Source organism: Hypanus sabinus, chromosome 18, assembly GCF_030144855.1.
Source record: "Hypanus sabinus isolate sHypSab1 chromosome 18, sHypSab1.hap1, whole genome shotgun sequence".
Lineage (NCBI taxonomy): Eukaryota > Metazoa > Chordata > Chondrichthyes > Myliobatiformes > Dasyatidae > Hypanus > Hypanus sabinus.
This window is the reverse complement of record NC_082723.1, coordinates 61,235,277-61,257,146: the sequence shown is the minus strand read 5'-3', so window position 1 is coordinate 61,257,146 and position 21,870 is coordinate 61,235,277. Positions and strand designations below refer to the sequence as shown.

The following is a 21,870-nucleotide window of genomic DNA, read 5'->3' as shown; positions in this document are numbered from 1 at the left end:
CCCAAGTCAAAGGAACCAAGAGATGTAACCTGAGATGACTTCAAGTAATCAAATAAATCTTTTCTCAGGGATGTAACCATGATTAAACCCCAATTAATATCCTTAATGTTGCCGTTCTTCCTGGGTCAGTCCTCTGAGATGACAGGTCAACCAATGTGATTCACTGTGCAATTGCCTTCTCAGCTCTGAGGCAATTGGAAATGGACTGTAAATGCCAGTAGTGTTTACATTCATTGAATGAAAAAACTGGGGAGAAAATCCTTAAACGGACTGTGCAGATGAATGGCAGACAATGGCTGATGTGCCCGCAAGGTATTTAGCACCATCAACCAAAAGTTGCTGTTTTAAATTTTCATTTTAAGTAGTACTAAAGTTAGGGTACGTAATGTCCAGGTTCTTGTAATTCAAAGAGAATGTGGAGAGGACAGAGTCTTGGAAATCCCAAGCTTAAACAGCCAGAAATAATAAGAGAAGCCAGCGATTATTGTACAGGAAAGAAAGCAGAAAATAGTGAGACAATTCAACTAGTCAGACAGTACCTGCAGACAGAGAAGTAGATGATCATTTATGTCTATGATCTTTCATCCGAAAACATAAAAGGTCTTTGACCTGAAACATGATTCTGTCTTACTCTCAATAGATGCTGACCCACTGCTGGGTATTTGCAGCATTAAATTTATTTCTGATTTTCAGCTTCAGTGGTTAGTAAAATTGTTGCACAGAGGGATGACTTCAGAGGCATTTAGACAGGTCTGATGAGAGACAATTAAATGAATTATTTAAAATAGCACCATGACAACCTGTCAAAAATGCCACAGTTAATTCTCTGGAATGTTCTGGAGCACAGTTCCAGGTGCACACAAGATCAGCAAATTCATTTGCTGATGGGAAATTCATTTGAAAACTCAAAATGGAAATTCAGCTAAGGATTGTCAACTAGGCCTGAACATTCACAGAGATGGATCTTTTGGGAGTTAACAACATTTTCAATTACTTTAATAAGTGCCAGCAGGGGAAAAAACAAGGGTTGTTTTAAAGGTTCTATGAGCACGAGTGAGGGGAGAAAACTGTGAGTTGTGGGTCAGCCATTTTGAGGAAACAGCTCAAGGGAAGGATATGTTGTGGATGCAGATCTCCTGAAAAATGTGAAATATACTGTTTACATCCTATACTTATTGGAGTATAAAGGACAAAGAATTTTACACATGTGTGGGATTCTGGTCACATCAGTATATAGAAAATCTATGGTTGTAGGGTTGTTTCCTGAAATAGAAGTTGTGTATAAGTTTGATTTGTTTTCCTGCATCAGAGAACTATAAGATATTGAGCCCATAGAACATAGAATAGTACAGCACATTACAGGCCCTTCAGCCCACAATGTTGTGCTGACCCTCAAGCCCTGCCTCCCATATAACCCCCCACCTGAGCCCCCATTGAGCCTGCTCCATAATTCAAAAATGGCTGATTTTCTTTAAGTCCATTTTCTCATCTTCTCTCTGTAACCCTTCACACTTTTATCAATCAAAAACCTATCAATCTCAGCCTAAGTCAGTGACTTAGCCTCCACAGCCCCGTATGGCAACAAATTTCACAGATTCACCACTCTCTGGCTGAAGAAATTACGCTTCATCTCAGCTCTAGAGGGATTTCTCTTTATTCTGAGGCTGTGCCCTCAGATGGTAGACACTGCTACTAACGGAAACATCCTCCTCGTGTTCACTCAGTCCAGGCCTTCAGTATTTGGTAGGTTTCAATTAGATGCAGCCTCAACTTTCTGAATTGCAGTGAGTATAGGCCAAGTGACCTCAAACTCTTCTTGTACATTAATATTTTCACTCTTGAGATCATTGTTGTGAACCTCCGTTGGAACCTCCAGTGCCAGCACATCTTACCTTACATATGGAACCTTAAATTGCTCTCAGTATTCCAAATATGGTCTGAACAATGCACAATAAAATCTCAACAGTTCGTCCTCGCTTTTAAATTCTGGTCCTCTTGTGCAAAGGGCCCGTTTCCATTCAGCATGGCTCTGTGACAGTTCAATGAAAGCAAGAACTCCATGACAATTAACATAGATAGCCCAAAGCACAAAGATTATTGACATTCAAACTAAAGAGGAAAGTGACGTGATTTTAGTTTGTCTTCAGGAGATTCAGCATCTTTAAACTCGAGTTGTGATTCATGAAAAATCAGATATACTGCTTGTCATGAGGCCAAATAGGTGGATGTTGGTCAGACAGGAAGGTGACTACCAGTACATTTTTTTTCAACAAAGTTGCTTTTCTCAGGTCATGCTGTAGATTCAGTGAAGCAGCAAAGAAAAATGATATTGGCTCAACTTGTGTCAGACTGATCACAGTGTGAGATAGAATCGGTAGAATATTCATGAGGCAGCAGAAAGGGAAGAGGTTGTGACGAGACTGCATGCCAGATATGGTGGAAGGTGCAAAGGAAAGAATGGAACATTCATTTCTCCAAAGCATATTACTTAGGCTCATTTTATTCTGTTAAAAAAGAATCTGCCAGATCTTTAACATATTCAGAATAGCTAAATATTCAGCCCACACACATTTCTAAAGTTATTCCATTCCTTATTCTGTCTCAATGCACTGTGTAATGATCAGATCTGTATGTACAGTGTGCAAGGCAAGCTTACCACTGTATCTAGGCACATCTGACAATAATAAACCAATAGCAGTACTGAATCAGAAACTCTTGGCGGAATCATGTTTAATATAAATGTATATGTCATGAAATTTGATGTTATAAGGCAACAGTACATTACAAAAACATAACATTAAAATTTTACATTACAGTAAGAGTATACTGTATATATAATTAAAAAGTTAAATTAAATAAGTTGTGCAAATAGAGAAAAAATGTGGTAAGGTCGTGTTCATGGGTTCAATGGCCATTCAGAGATCTGATGGCAGAGGGGAAGAAGCTATTCCTGAATTGCTGAGTGTGTGCCTTCAGATTTTTCCCTGTTGGTAGCAATGAGAAGAGGACGTCCTAGGTGATGGGGTTCCTTAATAATGAATGCAGTCTTTTTGAGGCACTGCTCCTTGAGGATGTCCTGGAGGCTGGGGGATGCTAATACCCATGATGAAGCTGATTGAGTTTACAACTTACTGCTGCTTATTTGGATTTTGTTGCGGTAGCCCCCCGCCCACCATACCAGACGGTGATGCAGCCAGTTAGAATGCTCTCTATGGTACATTTGTAGAAATTTATGATGCCTTGGGTGGTATACTAAATCTCAAACTCCGAATGAAGTATAGCTGCTGCCGTGCCTCTTTGTAACTGTATGGATACGTTATGTCCCAAATTGATCCTCAGAGATGCTGCGGCCCAGAAACTTGAAATTGCTCACCCATTAAAACCTGATCCCTCGAGGAGGACTGGTGTGTGTTCCCTCATCTTACCCCTTCTGAAACCCACAATCAATTCTTTGGTCCTACTGATGTTGAGTGCAAGGTTGTTGCTGCAACACCACTCCGCTAACTGATTTATCTTGCTCCTGTACACCTTCTCGTCACCATCTGAAATTTCTGCCAACAATAGTTGTGTCATCAATAAATTTATAGATGGCATTTGAGTTATGCCTAGCCACGCAGTCACAGTTGGATAGAGAGTAGAGCAGTGGGCTAAGCACACACATCCTTGAGGTGCACCAGTGTTATCAGCAAGGTGGACACGTTAGTTCCAATCTGCACAGACCATGGTCTTCCAGTGAGAAGGTCAAGGATCCATTTGCAGAGGGAGGTGTAGAGGCCCAGGCTTTAGAGCTTTTTGATCAGAACTGTAGGAATGAGTGTGCTCAATGCTGAGCTGTAGTCAATAAACACCAGTAATAAACGTATTAGTATTGTCCAGGGAACCAAAGCCACACGAAGAACCAAAGAGATCACACCTGCTGTAGGCCTATGGTGATGATGGGCAAATTGCAATGGGTCCTGGTCCTCGCTGAAGCAGGAGTTGACTTTAGCCATGACCAGCCTCTCAAGGTATTTCATCTCAGTAGATGTGAGTGCTTACTGGATGGTAGTCATTAAAGCAGCTCACCCTGCTGCTCTTAGATATTGGTATAATTGCTGCCCTTCTGAAGCTGGTGGGAATTCCCAATGAGAGGTTGAAAATGTCTTTGAACACCCGCACCAGTTGGTTGGCACAGATTTTCAGAGCCCTACCAGGTGCTCCGTTGGGGCTTGTTGCCTTGCTAGTGTTCACCCTCTTGTAAGATGTTCTGACATCAGCCTACAAGACAGATATCACAGGGTCTTCAAATGCTGCAGGTATCTTCATAACTATAGTTTATTCTCCCTTTCAAAGGTGGGAGTGAAGCTTCACTGCCATTCATAATGTTAGATTTTGCTTTGTAAGAAGTGATGGCCCCCAAACCCTGCCAGTGTTGACGTGAATTAATTGCACCTCTAACCTCAGTCAGAATTGTGCTTTTACTCTTGAGATGCCCTCTGTAAGTCATACACATGTAGACCTGGATCACCAGACTTGAATACCACAGATCTAGCCCTGAGGATCTCCTGGTCCATCCACAGCTTTTGATTCGGGAACGTATGGTATGTTCTGTAGGCACACACTCATCCACACAGGTTTTAATAAAATCAGTGACAGCCGTAGCGTACACATTCAGACTCAAAGATGAATTTCTGAATACAGTCCAGTCGACTGAATCAAAGCAGTCCTGTAAATGTTCTTCCATCTTCCTTATCCATACCTTCTTGGTCTTCTTTGTTGGTGCTTTGGCCTTCTGTTTCTGCCTGTAGAAGTACAGCCAGGTGATCAGACTTTCCCATGTGTGGGCATTGGTTGGCACAGCAAGTGTTCTGGATGTTAGCATAACAATGATCAAGTGTGTTAGCTCCTCTGGTTCCACAAATGATACGTTGGTGATAGTTATTCAGGGACTTCTTCAAGCTGCCCTGTTTACAATCCACCAAAACGATGGGCAAGGCCTCAGAGTGCACTGTTTCGTATCTATTGATTACATTGCTCAGTTCATCTAAAGCCTGTCTGACACGGGCCTGAGGGGGAACGGACATCACTATTGAGATGGTGGCTGAAAAATCCCATGACAGAGAAAGTGAAGGCACTTGATCGCTGAGATGTTTTACTGAATGGTAGAAGGTCTTCAGCTGATTATCTTTGCAGGGATTTCTGGCAGTTTGGGCTGGCATGGGGGAAAGATGATGTGGGGTGGAGATGTGGTGGAATGTTTTTGGCCAGCTTTCTTCTATGATTGTTGTTGAGGGACTGATGACCTGTCATAGAACGGGAGTGTGGGTACAGAGCAACAGGAACTCAAAGGTGGTAATCTCTGGATTGTTACTATTACTACGAACTAGTAGTGAGTGTAGGATGGATGGGTCAGACAAATATGTAACTGAGGTGATGGTGCAGGGGATGCACTTTAATTTCCTGGATCATTGGGATATTTTCTGGGGAGGATGGGACCCGTAAAGCTGGATAGGCTGCACCTAAACCAGAATGGGATCAGCATCCTTGCCAGGCAGTTTCAACTGAGATGGTGGGAAAGTGAGCTCAGAGTAGTTGTCCAGGTGGAGACTGTTCCGAGGAGAGACAGAATGAGCGTGTTCTGACTGGTTGCAGAACTGCCCGGAAAGGAGACTCCAACGCACAGGTTTGCAAGAGGCTGCTGTGAGTTGCAGACACAGCCAGCTCCATCACGGGTACAGCCCCTCAGCTACTGAGGACGACCTCAAGAGGCAAGTGCCTCGAGAAGATGGCATCCATCATGAAGGACCCTCAATGTCCTGGACATGCCCTCTTCTCAGTACTACTATCAGTGAGGGGATACAGGAGCTAGAAGACCCACACACAGTGGTTCAGGAACAGCTTATTCTCCACCATCAGCAGATTTTTGGATGTCCCAAGAGTCCATGCATCCTGCTTCCTTATTCCTTTTGCTTTGACTATATATTTATCGTGATTTTATATCTGCACTAAACTGCTGACACCAAAACAAAACTAATTTCACACCATATTAGACTGATAGTGAACCTGATTGGGACATGGTGTGGACAATGTGGACGGGAGTTCAGTGGAACCTTCTCTCACTGCTCCCCCCCATTATCTCTGCTGTTCTCTGACTCTTCGACCATGTGCTCACCCAGACCTTCTACCACAGTCACCTACCCATCCTAGGAGCTTGTCTTCACTGCCACCTTGTGCCACATGGCTTCGAGATCTGTTTTCAGGCTTCTCGGTTCGGACCCACCGAGGACCCCAGGTACTCACATTCTCCTGCTGCTTCTCGCTCTGCGTTCTGTGAGCCACCCTTTCCGCCAAGAGGAGCTGACTGGTGGCCCTGTCCAGGTTGCTGCCATATCTCTGGGTCTCTTTCTCCTCCAACCACCATGGACCTCTCCTGTACTTTATCCTCTGCTGGATCCACACCTTCAACTGTCAGTTCTTTGCCTTCCTCATGTCCAGCAAGGATTGGAAGATCTCCAACTCTGCTGGCCCTGGATGCCCCCAGACTGTGACCCCTGCTACCTCCCACTCGGACCTTGATTCCATTCAACGCCCCCAGATTATGAATCTCTCTGGCCCTGGGCATTTCTGGACCAGTGACACTAACGTTGCCAACACAGGTTCCAATGATCCCAAGTGGATTTGGAACCCAGATTCCACTACCATCAATTCTGGTTCCACTGACCGTGGACACCTTCAAACTGCTAATTGCACAACTTCTAACTCGGACTCCAGCCTGGACACTGACCAACGGCACCTCCAGGCTGAGACTTTATGTGCTACCACTGGAACTCCAGTCTCCCGGGTCACTCTGCAATCCGATGCCTCTCAGGTCCCACCATCTCTCTTGGATCCTCAGAACCTCCATGTTCCTCTCACTCCACTTTCCCAGAACCCCCCAAGCCTCCTTTCTCCTCAGACACTACCAACCCTCTTCCACCCTCTGATCCAAGCTCTCATCTTTGCCAGGTCTTCACAATTCCCTCTGACCTTCCACTCTCTGAGGCAGAATGTTCTGTCCTCAGCAAAGGCCTCACCTTTGTTCCTCTGCGGGAGCACCTCAGTGAATTCCATGCCCGCCATGACGCTGAGTTCTTCATCTGTCGCCTCCATCTCCGAGCCTACTTCTTTGGCAGGGATTCTCCATCCTGCGCCGATCACCCCTTCTTCCATCTTCAACCCTCTTCCTCTTCCTAGAAACTCTGCTCTAGATCTTTTCATCGCTAACTGCTAACTGCTAACGAGACATCAACCATATCAGCATCACTGCTCTCTTCGGTTTCAACCACACTCCTTCTGAACGCACTGCTCTCCACTCTCTCTGCACCAATCCTAACCTCATCATCTAATCTGCAGATAAGGGTGATGCTGTAGTTATCTGGTGGACTGATCTCTACCTTATGAGGCCAGGTGGCAGCTCTCAGATACCTCCTCTTGTACCAGACCCCACTGAGGAACACCAGCCCATTGTCTCCTGTCCCAACATCGACCTTATCAGCTCTGGAGATCTCTCATCCACCGCCACCAACCTCATAATTCTCTCACCCCACACCTCCCATTTATACCTCATACCCAGGGCCCACAAACCTGACTGGCCAGGTAAACCTATTGTTTCTGCTTGTTCCTGCCCTACTGAACTTATAACTGCATACATTAGCCCTGTTTTATCCCCCCCACCCCCCATTTCAGTCCCTTCCTACCTACATCTGTGGCACTTCAGACACCCTTGAACTTTTCAATGACTTTAAGTTCTCTGGCCCCAATCATCTCATTCTCACTATGGATGTCCAGTCCCTATACACTTCTATCCACCACCTTTAAGAACTGCCTTAAAGCTCTCTGCTTCCTTCTGGACAACAGACCCAACTAGTTCCCCTCCACCACCACTCTCCTCCGTCTGGTGGAGTTGGTCCTCATCCTCAGCAATTTCTTCTTTGGCTGCTCCCATTTCCTTCAAGCCAAAGATGTAGCCTTGGGCACTTGCGTTTTCCTCAGCTATACCTGGCTTTTAGTTGGATACGTGAAACCATCAATGTTCCAAGCCTGCACTAGCATTGTTCCCCAACACTTCCTACTCTTCATCTATGACTGCATTGGTGCTGTTTCCTGAACCCATGCTGGCTCATCAATTTCATCAACTTTGCCTCCAACTGCCACCCTGCTCTCAAATTTACTTGGTCCATTTCCGACACCTCTTTCCCTTTCTTGATCTCTCTAATCTCCATCTCTGGAGACTATCCATCTACTGATATCTCTTATAAACCCACTGACTGTCACAGCTATCTGGACTACACCTCTTCCCCACCCTGTCAGTTGTAAAAAAATGCCATCACCTTCTCTCAATTCCTCTGTCTCTGCTGCATCTGCTCTCAGGATGAGGCTTTTCATTCCAGAACTAATGAGATGTCCTCCTTTCTTCGAAGAAAGGGGCTTTCCTTCCTCCACCATCGATGCTGCTCTCAGCCACAAATTTTCCTTTTTGTGCACGTCTGCCCTCCTGGCATTTATTCCAGCTAGTGGAACAAGTGCTACACCTGTCCCTACACCTCCGTCTTCACTACCGTTCTGGGTCTCAAACAATCCTTGCAGGTGAGGCGATGCTTCATCTGCAGGCCTGTTGGAGCCATCGACTGTATCCGGTGCTCTTGATGTGACCTCCTGTGTTTCGGTGAGACCGCTTTGTCAAGCACCTACACTCCATCTGCCTCAAAAAGCAGGACTTCCCAGTGGCCAACAATTCCAATTCCGACGTGGGTGTCCATGGTCTCCTCTATTGCCACGATGAAGCCACACTCAGTTTGGAGGAGCAACACCTTATATTCCATCTGGTAGCCTCCAAGCTGATGGTATGAACATTGATTTCTCAACTAGTTATTGCCCCCCTTCAGCATTCCCCATTTCCCTCCCTCATCTTATCTCCTTACCTGCCCATCACTTCCCAGTGATGCACCTCCCCCTTCCCCTTCTTCCATGGCCTTCTGTCCTCTCCTAGCAGATTCCCCTTTATCCAGCCTTTTATCTCTTTCACCAATCAACTTCTGAGCTGTTTACTTCATCCCCTCCCCCTCTCCCAATTTCACCTACCACCTGCCACCTGCCATTTTTTATTTCTTCCTCCCCCCCCCCCACTCCCCACACCTTCTTAGTCTGACCCGATCCCCCATCCTTTCCATTCCTGCTGAAGGGTCTCATCGACTGTTTACTCTTTTCCAGAGATGCTGCCTGGCCTGCTGAGTTCCTCCAGCATTTTGCGTTTTCAGCATCTGCAGATTTCCTCATGTGGATGGGAGTGCCACTCCCTGCTGGTACCTCTCCAAGTTGCCCACTATCCTGGACTGGAATTTGATTGCTATTCATCCAGCATCGCAGGGTGAAGATCCTGAAACTTCTTACCCAATAAGAGGAGGATACCTTCTCCACGTTATCTACAGCAACCTAAGTTATTGAGCCCTGACGAAGGGTCTCGGCCCGAAACATCGACAGCGCTCCTCCCTATAGATGCTGCCTGGCCTGCTGCATTCCACCAGCATTTTGTGTGTGTTGTTGTTTGAATTTCCAGCATCTGCAGATTTCCTCATGTTTGCTAAGTTATTTGCTCACCAGTTTTTCACTGGATGGTCACCGATCAGGAATAAATAAATCGAATTGTAATTGTGTAGCCTGAGCTGGGTATCTGATTAGCTGGTTACTCCTTAGAGCAGGGGAGCTGGGCCCTGACCTGCACTCACTCAACAGTCCTTCCCAGAAGCCACTGTAGAGTTACCCTGTAACCCGGAGCAGGGAACCTTAGCCATGATTTCTCGTTCACTCTGGGTCCAATCAAAGGTTCACTTGTTCGACCCTTATGTCATTTTCATGCTTACAAATCTCTACTGGATACTAAGAGCATCCAAGTACTGCAGAAAAATCCCATCTGCAAGTTGCATGATAGCTAGCAATGGAGTTGGACTTTTGCGTACTGTTGCTGTGTACCTTTGTGCCAAGATGGCACGTGGTGCAATTGATTGTCTTGGACATTTTAACTGTGATCACGAGACCCTGTTGGACATTGGCAATGTGGAATACTGTAAACCCAGTTCACTGGTTCATTGGCGAGACCAACTGTGGGGGAGCTCCATTGCATCGATTGTGGAGAGGACTAGGCCCTCACTGTGGAGTTGCCCGTTGCAGTCGGTCAGGGAAGGAGGAGACGTTGGAGGCAGTGTGGGAGAGAGCAGAGCCCTTTGTGAGTGTGCTGGAATCTGTATTGAGTTGAGAATGGTCCCCCACATTGGTGCTGTTCTCCAATGTTTGCTCAGTGCAGCCCTCTGGTGTTTGCTCGATGGAAGAACAAGCTGGATCAGGACAGTTTCCCATCAATCTACAGTCATATCACTCAGGGACTTGGGCTATATATATTTTTCCTTGTGACTGCATGTTTGTCTGCAATCCTGCTGTCTGTGCAATGTGCTGTGAGCTGTTGGTGATGCATTTTGCACTTGGGCCCTGGAGGAATGCTGTTTCCTTTGGCTGTACGTACGTATTCATGTATGGCTGAATGATAATTGAACTTGACCACAATCAACTAACTCAATACAGAGGAACTTAGGACTGTGGGTTTCAATGCCAACATATTCACCCAGCTATAGAGAAGTCGTAACTTCGCTGGAAAGGGTGCAGAAAAGATTCAGTAGGATGATACCAGACTAAGACTAGGGGTATAGACTTAAGGTGAGAGGGGTAAGATTTAAAGGGGACCTGAGCAGGCAAGGTTTTTTTCATGGAGAGACAGTGATGAGATAAGCTGCCAGAGGAAGTGACAGAGATGGGTGCAATCACAACTTTTAAAAGACATTTGGACAGATACATAGATAGGAAAAGCCCAGAAGGATATTGGCCACTTGCAGGCAAATAGGACTAAATCAAGTAGGCACTACTTCATTGGTTTGGTCAGCATGGACAAGTTGGGCAGAAGGGTCTGTTTCCATGTTTATATCACATTGGTTCTATGAAATCAAAATTCCTTGAAAAGCACCAGGCAGCACAATGTCAAGGGATCTTACTCCAGATGAAGGATCTTGACCCAAAACTTCAACTGTCAACTCCACTCCATGGAGGCCCTGCCAGAGTTTCTCTAGCAGCTTGATTTTTGCTGCAGATCCCAACTTCTGCAGTCGCTCCTGGACCTCTCCAGGTGCCCTTTGAACAGCCCTGCGGAACCTGTTTCCACTGTCTGCTCAGGTTCTGTATTAAATATTTTAAAAGCCTTCACTAACTGAGAGCTGAGGTTTGCATGATAAAACTTTGGGCCAACATTGTCCTCACTTCCTTTCTGGTTCTGGTAGTTTAATTTTCTGAAATCCAGCTATGGAACAGCAAAGGAAGGAAGTTCCCTCCCTTGCCTTGTCAAAGCAGGCTGTAATTTGGAATATCTCTGTTAAGTCTCCTTTGTACTTCAAAGAGATCAGACTCAGAATGACTCCTTGTAACAGGAATTCCTAATCCTTGGTCTTACCCTGGTAGTACTTACATCTCCGTACCTCCCTTAGGACATTTGACATCCTTCTTTAACTGTGACATGGCATCAATAGTTGGATTAATTTGATTTCATAAAGCTGGCTGAGAATAAATTACTGTCATATTCATTTGAAAATGTAGAGTGTGCTTAGCTTTGGTTCTTCCTGATGAAAGTCAGAATATGTAAGGTGATTTTTAAAAATATAATTATATATTAATGATATTTCAAATGGATCTTTTATCTGCAGGAGTGCCACTGGTGAAGGTTGGCAAGAAATAATGCTGGCATGTTTGAGCAAAAGTCCGTGTGATCCACGTTCTGGCATAGACAGAGATGAATGTGGAAGTGATTTTGCCTATTTCTACTTCGTGTCGTTCATTTTCCTTTGTTCTTTTCTGGTAGGTTTAAATTTTCTTAACACCAAATTAGTTTCTGAAGCATAAATAGTACTTGACTTGATTTCAAGCCTCCTTCCCATTCAGTGCTTTATTTGGTCCTTTGAGAGAGGTAGCACAATTATTCTCTTCAACTTGTTTCATAATGCATGTGCTTCATGTCAACCACTGCAGAACATCTGTGAGGAAAGTTTAAATGAAAATGAGGATTTTCACTTGGGAATTGTGCATTGCATATAAAGACAGAATTTGAAACATTTTCATAAGTTCAAGTACTCACGTGGTTCTTTCGGCCTTTTTTTTAAGCGCACAGTAGACTCTCCTTGTCTAAGCACTTGCAGTTCAAAAGGGACTTCAAATCTAAACTTAATTGTTCATTTAGAGTGCCTGTCATTTCTCCTGTTGCTTTTGTAGTTAAAATGGTGTTGTCCTAGTCATGAGCTCCATGACAAATTATCTCTGTAATGAAACAGAAAAAATCAAAAAAGGATGAGGTTACTTAGTGGACATAGGTGTCAGCAGACATAGCGAATTTTTTTTAATTAAAAACAGTGATGTATTGGGTGCAGGGGCTTTCAAAAGCAAAATCAGTTAACTCTGAAACCTTCTATATGCACATACATTTCTCAGTATTAACAGAAACTTGTTTGGAATATTTTGGTCATCTACACGATAGCATTGATGAGAGAACTACAAATAAATAGAACCCATCAGCAAGTACAATTGAAGATTTATTCAGATGCAACTAACGAATCAATCATTCATGTGCACTCTGTGAAAAGACACAAACTGCTTACGTTATCTTTCAAGCGAAACTGTGGCACAATCTTCGATACTAATTTCCTATTATTGCTGCCAAATGTGATGTTGCACCATTTTATCGAGTAAGGAAGTATTAACGGTCAGATGTGATATATCGTAGTGGGTGGTCATTCTGCAAACTATTTGTTGGATTTACTGCTCCTCGGCACCTTGTGCCAAAGTAAGAGCAATCATTGTCATTGGGGTGGGTTGCTGTTCACTCTCAGCCAGAAGACAGAGAAGATAAAGAGAGAGAGTTTTGCAGAAGTCTTCTGAGACTTCACTAAAAATCTGGAGGAAGATATAAATGGTGCCTGAATCAATAGCTATGGGTTTACTCAATCAGATAAAGTTAACCCGAGCAAGCTGGCAATATCAAGGCCAGGACATTTTAAGTGACAGTTCAACAAACTACAACAGACTCCCATCTTATTGAGACAAAAGAAATACAGGACCAAAGGTCAGGGCAGTACACTGAGTGTCTAAAGGTGGGTTCCCAGTGCCTCTACTTATCATTCATTCATTGTACAAGTACAAAACATAACATGATTATGGAGAACAGAGATCTCTTGGTCTAATGAGAGAAGTATGAGCACTAGAAGCAAAAAGTTAACAAAACTTTAATGTGGAATATAATTTAATGAAAAGCTCTGCCAGCTGTGTCCAATTTTTTGAAGGAACCATTTTACCTGCTACATTGATGAAAGACAGGCAAGTAAGAATTAGACTTAAAAGCTCAGGCATCACAGTTATTACTTTTGTTAGTGAAACTGAAATAAATTCAAAACAGCTTTGAACGTAAAATTTATGTTAAAATAATAGCAAAAACTCTCTCTGGTTTAAGAAAAAATTGCAGCAGATACTTTTCAGGAAGTTATAGTTTTTGAATAAATAATGTCCTCATTGCCCTGTGTTGTTTGAGATTTACAATGCTGATCTAAAGAATTTACAAGGATATATTTTTTTAAAGCTACTAAGGCTTTTATAGATACTTCTGCTGCCCAGTTTTATTCCACGTTCAAAACGGACAGTACAAGGAACTGCTTCACTATCTGTGGCTGGTCCTTGAATTCTAAAATCCCCCTCTTGACTTTCCCTCTCCATTCCTCTCTCTAATCCACTGCTTAAAGCCTCACCTTTGGCAGTGTACAGTTTGTTCACTATCACTATTAACACTTAACAGTAACTCTGATCTCTTCACAGTTGGCATCACGTTCTGTACGTGATTCTTCTAAAGAAGGTCCTAGGTCATATATAAAGAAGGCAGAAAGATCTGAGTTGTTACCTGCAATCCACTCTTGCTGTTCAGTACAATTTTATTCCAGCAACATCTGTCTTTTCAGATTGAAGTCATCTCCTTTTGAGATGCTCGCACTGACAAAGGGCAGTGAGGAACCAGGAACTGATACACAGTATGTGCATCCTCTGTTAGGAAAACTGGGATTCCTCCTGTTTTTAAGGCAATGTCCTGATACCTCAAGAAGCCAAGTGAATCCTATGAACCATCTGAGACCAACAAAGATGCACAGAGACTCCTGCAACCCAATAACCCAGCAAGTGACTCAATTAACCCATACCACATCCAATCAGTCAATGCTGAGTGCAAGATCTCCATCAGTAGGTGAAAAAGACATCACCATTACACCAGAGCTATTACACAGAGGTGGAACTAATTTTCAAGAAATGTAAACATTAGAAGTATCCTATTTGTTACAGCATCAAAGTCCTTTTGTTAGTTCCATGAATCTGGCACCAACTAAAATTCCTCAGTCCAGGCACACTTGCATCTCATTGCATTGACCTCTGTCATGCATGTGAGTTCTTTAACGCAGTACAGATGTACCTTCAGGAGGAACAGATGGAAGATTGGTTTGGAGGCCCATTCCTCAGAGCTGGCTTTGTGGTAAATTAAAATAATTCATTGCCAAGTATTTCATTAAGTCTTGCACAGTGGAATTGCATTGATTAAGGTGCCAATGGTATTCTTACCCAATATATTTATGAAGCGGGGGGGCGGGTGAGGTCTGGGCCTGATGTCCCGCTCACCCAGGGAAAGTACATGCGCAATACATCGCCTCTCCTTTCCTGGTGCAGTGATCGTCAAGTGGTCACTGGCTGGCTTGCTAGGCAGGAGGCCACTGCAAATGGCCTCTCCTACTCTGCTGCATCCGTAGCAACACCTTCTCGTCGGTGCCCCCCGTTTCCACCAAGCTTGCTTCGGCATGGCGCGACCAAGTGTCCGGCGGTATAACTGGACGGGTAGGCTGGGCTCGTTAGCCTTGGTTGGCAGCCGGCCTAAGAGAAGGACAGCTCTGACTCCAAACCCGGGCAGGTGGGGCTTGTCAGCCTTGTCAGGCCATCCACCTAGGAGAAGGGCACTCCGGTGTAACTCCTTTGACCTGAGGACCTCGCTGACACCGTTCCAGCTTGATAGGCTCTGGCCGATGAACCCCGGGTGTAAAGGGTGGGGCCTGTACCGCGCACACTGCACTCCACCTAAAAAAAAATCCATTGCGTAGGCTGAAGGACACACCCACATCCACGACCATCCTCTCTGCTGTATTGGCCTCGTCAGCCACCAGCGAGCCTGCAGCCCTGGGCAGCCCCGTTCCTAAATCTTCATTCGTGAAGCCAAGCCATGGTGATTTATGAAGAAAGGGTACTAATAGGTTCAAAGAGGGAGAATGTATTTTCCTCAGCTCTGCAGGACATACCGATCTCTGCTCTCCCTTCAAAACGTGTGACACGCCAAAGCAATTCTGTGGTTTAAAATCTAATTTTATTAGAGTAAGGAGATTTTAAAATAAAAATATGAGCATTGGTGGCAAATATTCATGGATTGTTTGAATCAGATTGACATTTTCTGTAGCTTCTTGAAAAATGGTGTTACGCAGCTTACCACAAATAAGTCAAGAAGAGTGTCGAAATCAAGACAAAGTTAATGTTTTCACTCCTGGCCTTAATGAATGGATGCAGTGTGCAGGATCACAGCTGTGACAGATGTGTACCCAGTTCACCAGCTGGTACTTTCACCAATTGAGGACCCCATTGCTCATTTCCTTCACACCCTTGAACATATCAATGCATTTATCTTGGGAAGTTTCAAAGGTACATTTAATGCCAGAAAAATGTATACAATATACATCCTAAAATGCTTTTTCTTCACAACCATCCACAAAAACAGAGGAGTGCCCCTAAAGAATTAATGACAGTTAAATGTTAGAACCCCAAAGCCCCCCCCCCCCACCAGCTTCCCCCTCCCGTGTGGAAGCAGCAGCAAAGCAACGATTCCTCCCTCCCCCACCAGCAAAAAAAAAGCATTGGGACCCTCCACCGAGTACTCAAGTGAGAGCAAAGTAACAACAAAGACACAGACTTGCAGTACCCCAAAGACTACTCGTTCACCCGGTATTCGACATACCACAGGCTCCCTCTCTCCCTGATAAGGTGTATCTGTTTTACAGCAAGACTTAACAAACAACTCACTGGTTTACAATGTTAAAAGTTCGTTGCATCTCTTTTTCCGAGCTCTGTGCCCAAAGACCTCAGATCTCTGGACACACAGCCAAAGATCTTCCATCTTCCACGACACACATTATCTCCTGCCCAGACACTGACCTCCAATCCCCGTCTCCAGAGCCAGGAAATCTCAGTCCTCCAAGGCAAGCAAAACTCTTAGGCCAAGCCCGTGGCATGCCAAATATCGGCTATTCTTGAAATTCTGAGAGTGGGGCCCATTCTCACAAAGAACCTTAGTCAGCATGTAACTCCAGGTTAGGGTCTTCAAAGGAACCCTGAAAAGGGAAAATAGAGATATTAAAGATAGAAGTAGAGCTGTTTCTGAAGATGCAAGCAAAGGAGTCGCCGTTAGGCGCCGTTAGTCCTCCTAAACTCCTCCTTCCAGTAAAGGAGTGGTATTCTTTGCTCACCTTCTTGACTTCTGAGCAGTACACTGTGCTCACTCTGATTGAATCAAGAGAAACAATGGTGTCTATATTGGCCCAGCTGAACTATGACCCCGTCAAGGTGATCCACAACTGGTTACTTAAAGTATGACCTAATCAAGTGAAACACAAGGATCCACATGAGTCTAATTAAGCACCCCACCTGACCTGGAAAAAAGTTCAAAAGCAACATTTTTTTTGTTGATGTGTACATTCCTGATAACTGGAAGATCAGTGGTTGCTTCTGGACTAGTCTGTCGTGAACAGTTATTGCTGTGACAGGTGACCTGACATACCCTCAGCGAATGAGATATGGTCTGAGCTTTAGGTAAACTCTGTGTGCTCCTTCCTCAATATCACTGGGTATCCACTCCTCTGCAGCTGATTGCTGCACAATAGATCTGAACAGCCTCATGATCTGTGATGATATTGTGTGTACCCATTTGGAAGTGCTCAGCTTAAGTGAAGACTCCAAGCCCCATCTGGTGTACTGTACATCTACAAGTGTCTTCCTTTTATGAAGATCTTACTTAATCAAATTACACTTCAAGGACTCGTTTAACTTCACTGCTTTAGTTTCTTTCTGAAGGGGGTCTTGTTGTTCCTTTCTGCTCCTTGTGGCACATTGGGCAGCAATCTTGCTGCTTCCTTAGCTTTTTATTTGTCTGTTTTATGAGTCCGAGTTGCCAGCTCGACACTCGACCCAGCAAGGATGGAAAATGTTGAAGGAGCTGGCCAGATTCGCACCTGTGACCAGTAGCCTCAACGTTTGATGCAGATGCCATTACACCACCAGCCAGTACACTGACGGGGTCTAGGTGTCAGTAATCATTATTTGTTCTGTTGGCCCCCCCTCCCACCATGAAGGAGATACTTCTGGCTAACAAAGCAAATTAAACATCACTCATTTTAAGTGAAGAAATTTGATCCTAAAGAGTAATTCATAATAGAGATTTATAAATTACAAAGGATTTTCAAACACAAGTGCAAATCTTACAAACTAGAAAAACATACCAAAGAGTTGCAAACAACCAAGGTATCCGCTACAGGGACCAATGCTGAGGAATAGGTGCAACACACTCAAAGTGCTGGAGGAAATCAGCAGGCCAGGCAGCATCTATGGAAAAATGTACAGTCAACGTTTCGGGCTGAGACCCTTTGGCAGAAACATCCAGCATCTGCAGGTTTTCTCTCATTGAGGAATAAATGCTGTTTCTCCTCTCTGTCACTCCAACCAAAGCCAAATGCCTTCCAACATTTATTGTGTCTTCTATTCAATGACATCATCGGAGTCCAACACAATCAATCAGTGTCCTCGTCAATACTTCTTGCATAAATATTAGAATGGCAACAGAGGCTCTTTTTCAAGCTTCTATTGCCATTTTAATATTTATTAGACAACAACTACAGAGGCAATGCACAATAGGGCAATGTTGAGTTTTCAGGGATTTCATTCAAAGCTGCCCTTTTGTAAAGTTAAGTTTTACATTGTTTAATGAATTCAATAAACGATCCATGTGATTCTTTTTATCCTTTTCTAGATGTTAAATCTTTTTGTAGCTGTCATTATGGACAATTTTGAATATTTAACCCGTGACTCCTCCATCTTGGGACCTCACCACTTGGATGAGTTCGTCCGTGTCTGGGCTGACTACGATCCAGGAGCCTGGTGAGTAAAACTGAACTTACTTCCAAGTGGAATGTCCAGCACTGAATAGGATGGATTTGGCTGAACGTGAGATCTGTGTGATGTCACATTATCCCACCTATAATGTTGAAAAGAATTCGATTAAATATTTTGAGGAGAGCTGTGCCGAGAATGTCTCTCCCAGAAATCGGCTAGAAATCTGTAGCAACATCTGGCTTTTCCAGTGCCTTTATTATCCAACGACAGAGTAACAATGAGAAGAAATGACTGAAAACAGGAGTTGAGAATGTAACCGTAAGGGTGCAAAGCTGTAATATCTTTATATGATTGTGCCAGATGTATTCTTGAAGAGATGAAAGCCCTGAAAAATTACCATAACTTTGTCTTTATTCTCCACTTTCCTTCCCAGCAGGGCTTCCATTGTGCAATCTTTCATTCCCCAAACAAGAAAGTGCCCACACAAGCGGGTCTTTTCAAAGTCCCTGGCCTCTTGGGCATGCACAAGAGCACTCTGTAGTCCTCCAAGTGTAGGTTCCTATCATCCGGTTGATGTATTGACATCTTGACATAGCTGAGATGTATGCATTCTTTAGGTCAGGGGTTTTCAACCTGGGGTCCACGGAACCCCTGCTTAATGGTATTGGCCCGTGGCATAAAGAAGCTTGGGAGCCTTTGCATTGCGTGAATGTGCATCCTAGTTTTGTGTAGGCAGCCCCAGTCAAATGGAGCACTTCAACTGTGCTTCTGCCTCCATTTTTTTCTTATTGTTTATCACACTGCTGTTAAAGTGTGTTTGGCCTTGGCCCTGATTCGTTGGGCTGAGGTATAGCTTTGTTTACATGGCTACACTCGGCTGGAAGGAAGCACATCTCCCCACACTAAGGACAAAAGAGGGCCTTCCTTCCTCATCAACTTCAGCCCACAATAACCTGTTCATAAGATTCCACAGTAGATCCAGTATATATACATTGCTACATTCTCGATTTTAGCTTTCTACGGTTAGGGGCCAGTGTGATCCATGAACTCACACTGCAGGCTGTTTAAAGCAAATGCAGGAAGGGTTTTCCAAAGAGTTTTATAACATCAAAAAGTTCAAATCTTTGAAGCAAACAAATGTATAAAGCAAACATAATTTATTAATCGATAACTTTGATTAAAAGTTAATGTGATTGATCCAAAACATGAAATCAGACTCTTCTGCACTGTGGCTAGCTGGGAAAAATAATTTGATGTCTCCCTTTGTTTAATTCTGCCTGCAAGAACAGTTAATGTTTGTCGGATGTTGGCTGACGTGACTGACCACTCTCTGGAAGATAGTCATTAATCGGTGGATAAAGCCACCGTTACTAGTTACTGTGCAATGAAGCAAGGAAATAGATAGTCAGTCCCTTTCTATTAACATTGAACTTCCCTCTGCATGAGGCAAGAACAGCAGAGACAGTTGCTAAAATAAGTTGCATTTCGCAACCAGAATCGGATTGTTTCTAAATTGTTATATCTTGGTAATTTCAATAATGAGGTATTTTTCCATGTAAGCTTTTGGAGGACAAAAGAATGCTTCTTTTTAACTGAGTTCTCCTGAAACCCTTGTGCCATTGTAATTTTTTTTTTTACAAAACTATGATTTTAAATTCTACATTCATATCCGTCTGTAAGGACAAACCTTAGAGGTCAGGGAACCATAGGGATTTGTTCAAAATAACAATATCTCATTATTTACACAGAAAATAATTGAGAAATTACACACAGAAATTGCATTGCCTTTTGACAGTGCCCTGCTGCTTACATCTTAGAATTTCCATTTTCATCAAATGAAAAGTACTTAACTGAAGCTCAAAGGCAAATTGGAAAACCCCAGGATGGAATAAATCTCCATTGCGGCTGGTCAGTTATGGTTATTAGAATTGGAACAGATGAAATGTGTCCTTCTTCATCTCTGGCTCTCCTGTCCACTGTTGAAAAATCAATTCCATCAAAATTCATCCTCAGTCACATCATAGTGCTGCGCTCCGTCAAATTCATCCCATTTACCTGAGCAACACAAGAGCATAGTGAACTGGCCTTTCAGCTCACAATGCTGGCCAAACCAATTAAGCAAGTGATTAAATTCCTGACTAGTCTAATCCTACCTGCCTACAATGTCCATAGCCCCTTCTGCACCTTCATTTTCTTATCTAAAATCCTCCTTAACACCTGTATTGTACCTGCAACACACACAAGTCATCTGCGTGTGGATTCAGATAAAGGGCCTCAGCCCGGAACATTTCCTTCCATAGATGCTGCCTGATCTGCTGAGTTTCTGCAGTATTTTGTGTGTTTTGCTCGAGATTCCCAACATCTGCAGAAACTCTTCTGTCTCTGTTGTGTCGGCCTCCACTACCATCCCAGGCAGTGCATTTCAGGCATCGAGGCCTCTCAGGGTGTTAAGTAAAGCTTCCCCCGCCCCACATGTTCTCTGAATTTACCTACTCTCATCGTAAATGCATTCCCTCTCGTATTACACATTCTGACCCTGGGAAAAAGATGACAACCGTCTAACTCAGCAGGTCGGGCAGCATCCGTGGAAACAAAGGGAAACAAAGCCCGATACATTGACAGCTCGTTTCCACGGACGCTGCCTGATCTGCTGAGTTCCTCCAGCACGTTGTACGTGTTGCTTTGACCACAGCATCTGCAGTGCACTTTGTGACAACTGTCTATCTGTTCCTCTCATAAATCTCTACCAGGTCTCCCTCCAGTCTCCACTGGCCCAGGGAAAACAATCCAAGATTGTCCAGAGTAACTAGATATTAAAAGCAGAGCGAGATGCGGAATATGGAATGGGATTTAAGGCCGGACACACACACACACACACACACACACACACACACACACACACACACACACACACACACACACACACACACACACACACACACACACACACACATCCATGGAAAAGAGTACAGTTGATGTTTCAAGCTGAGATTTCCTCAGGATGGGCGAAGAAAAGTTGAGTCAGAGTTAGAAGGTGTGGGGAGGGGAAGAAAAAGATAAGATGATAGATGAAACCGGGAGGGTAGAGGAGTGAAGTAAAGAGCTGGGAGGTTGATTGGTGCTGGAGAAGGCGGAATCGAATAGGAGAGGACAGAAGGCCATGGAAGAAGGAGGAGAGAGAGGGGCACCAGAGAGTGCAGACAAGGAGATAAAGTGAGAGAGGGAAAAGGAAATGGTGAAAGGGGAGTGTGGGTGGCCATTCCCAAAGTTTGAGAAATCAATGTCATTGTCATCAGGTTGGAGGCCACCCGGACAGAATATAAGGTGTTGCTCCTCCAAACTGAGTGTGGCCTCATCACATCAGTGGAGGAGGCCATGGATTGACAGGTTCGAATGGGAATGGGAACGGGATCTCCCAGAGGCTGCCCATTTTAATTATATTTCCGAAATGTCACTTCCCACCCCATCCCCTTTCACCATTCCCCATTCCCTTTTTTCTCTCTCACCTTACCTCCTTGCCTGCACTCTCCGAATCTCCAAATCCCTTTTTTTGCTTCTGTCCTCTCCTATTAGATTCCCCCATCTCCAGCCCTG

At 44.1% G+C, this 21,870-nt stretch overlaps 1 protein-coding gene across 1 annotated transcript in view; it reads left to right on the top strand.

The window, feature by feature from the left end:
• Positions 1 to 21,870, top strand: part of LOC132407260 (probable voltage-dependent N-type calcium channel subunit alpha-1B) — a 547,279-nt gene that overhangs the window by 465,696 nt on the left and 59,713 nt on the right. Inside the window, exons 36-37 of the mRNA XM_059993521.1 lie at positions 11,760 to 11,910; positions 18,194 to 18,321. Coding sequence (XP_059849504.1) covers positions 11,760 to 11,910; positions 18,194 to 18,321 — 279 coding nt within the window. The remainder of the gene's footprint in view (positions 1 to 11,759; positions 11,911 to 18,193; positions 18,322 to 21,870) is intronic.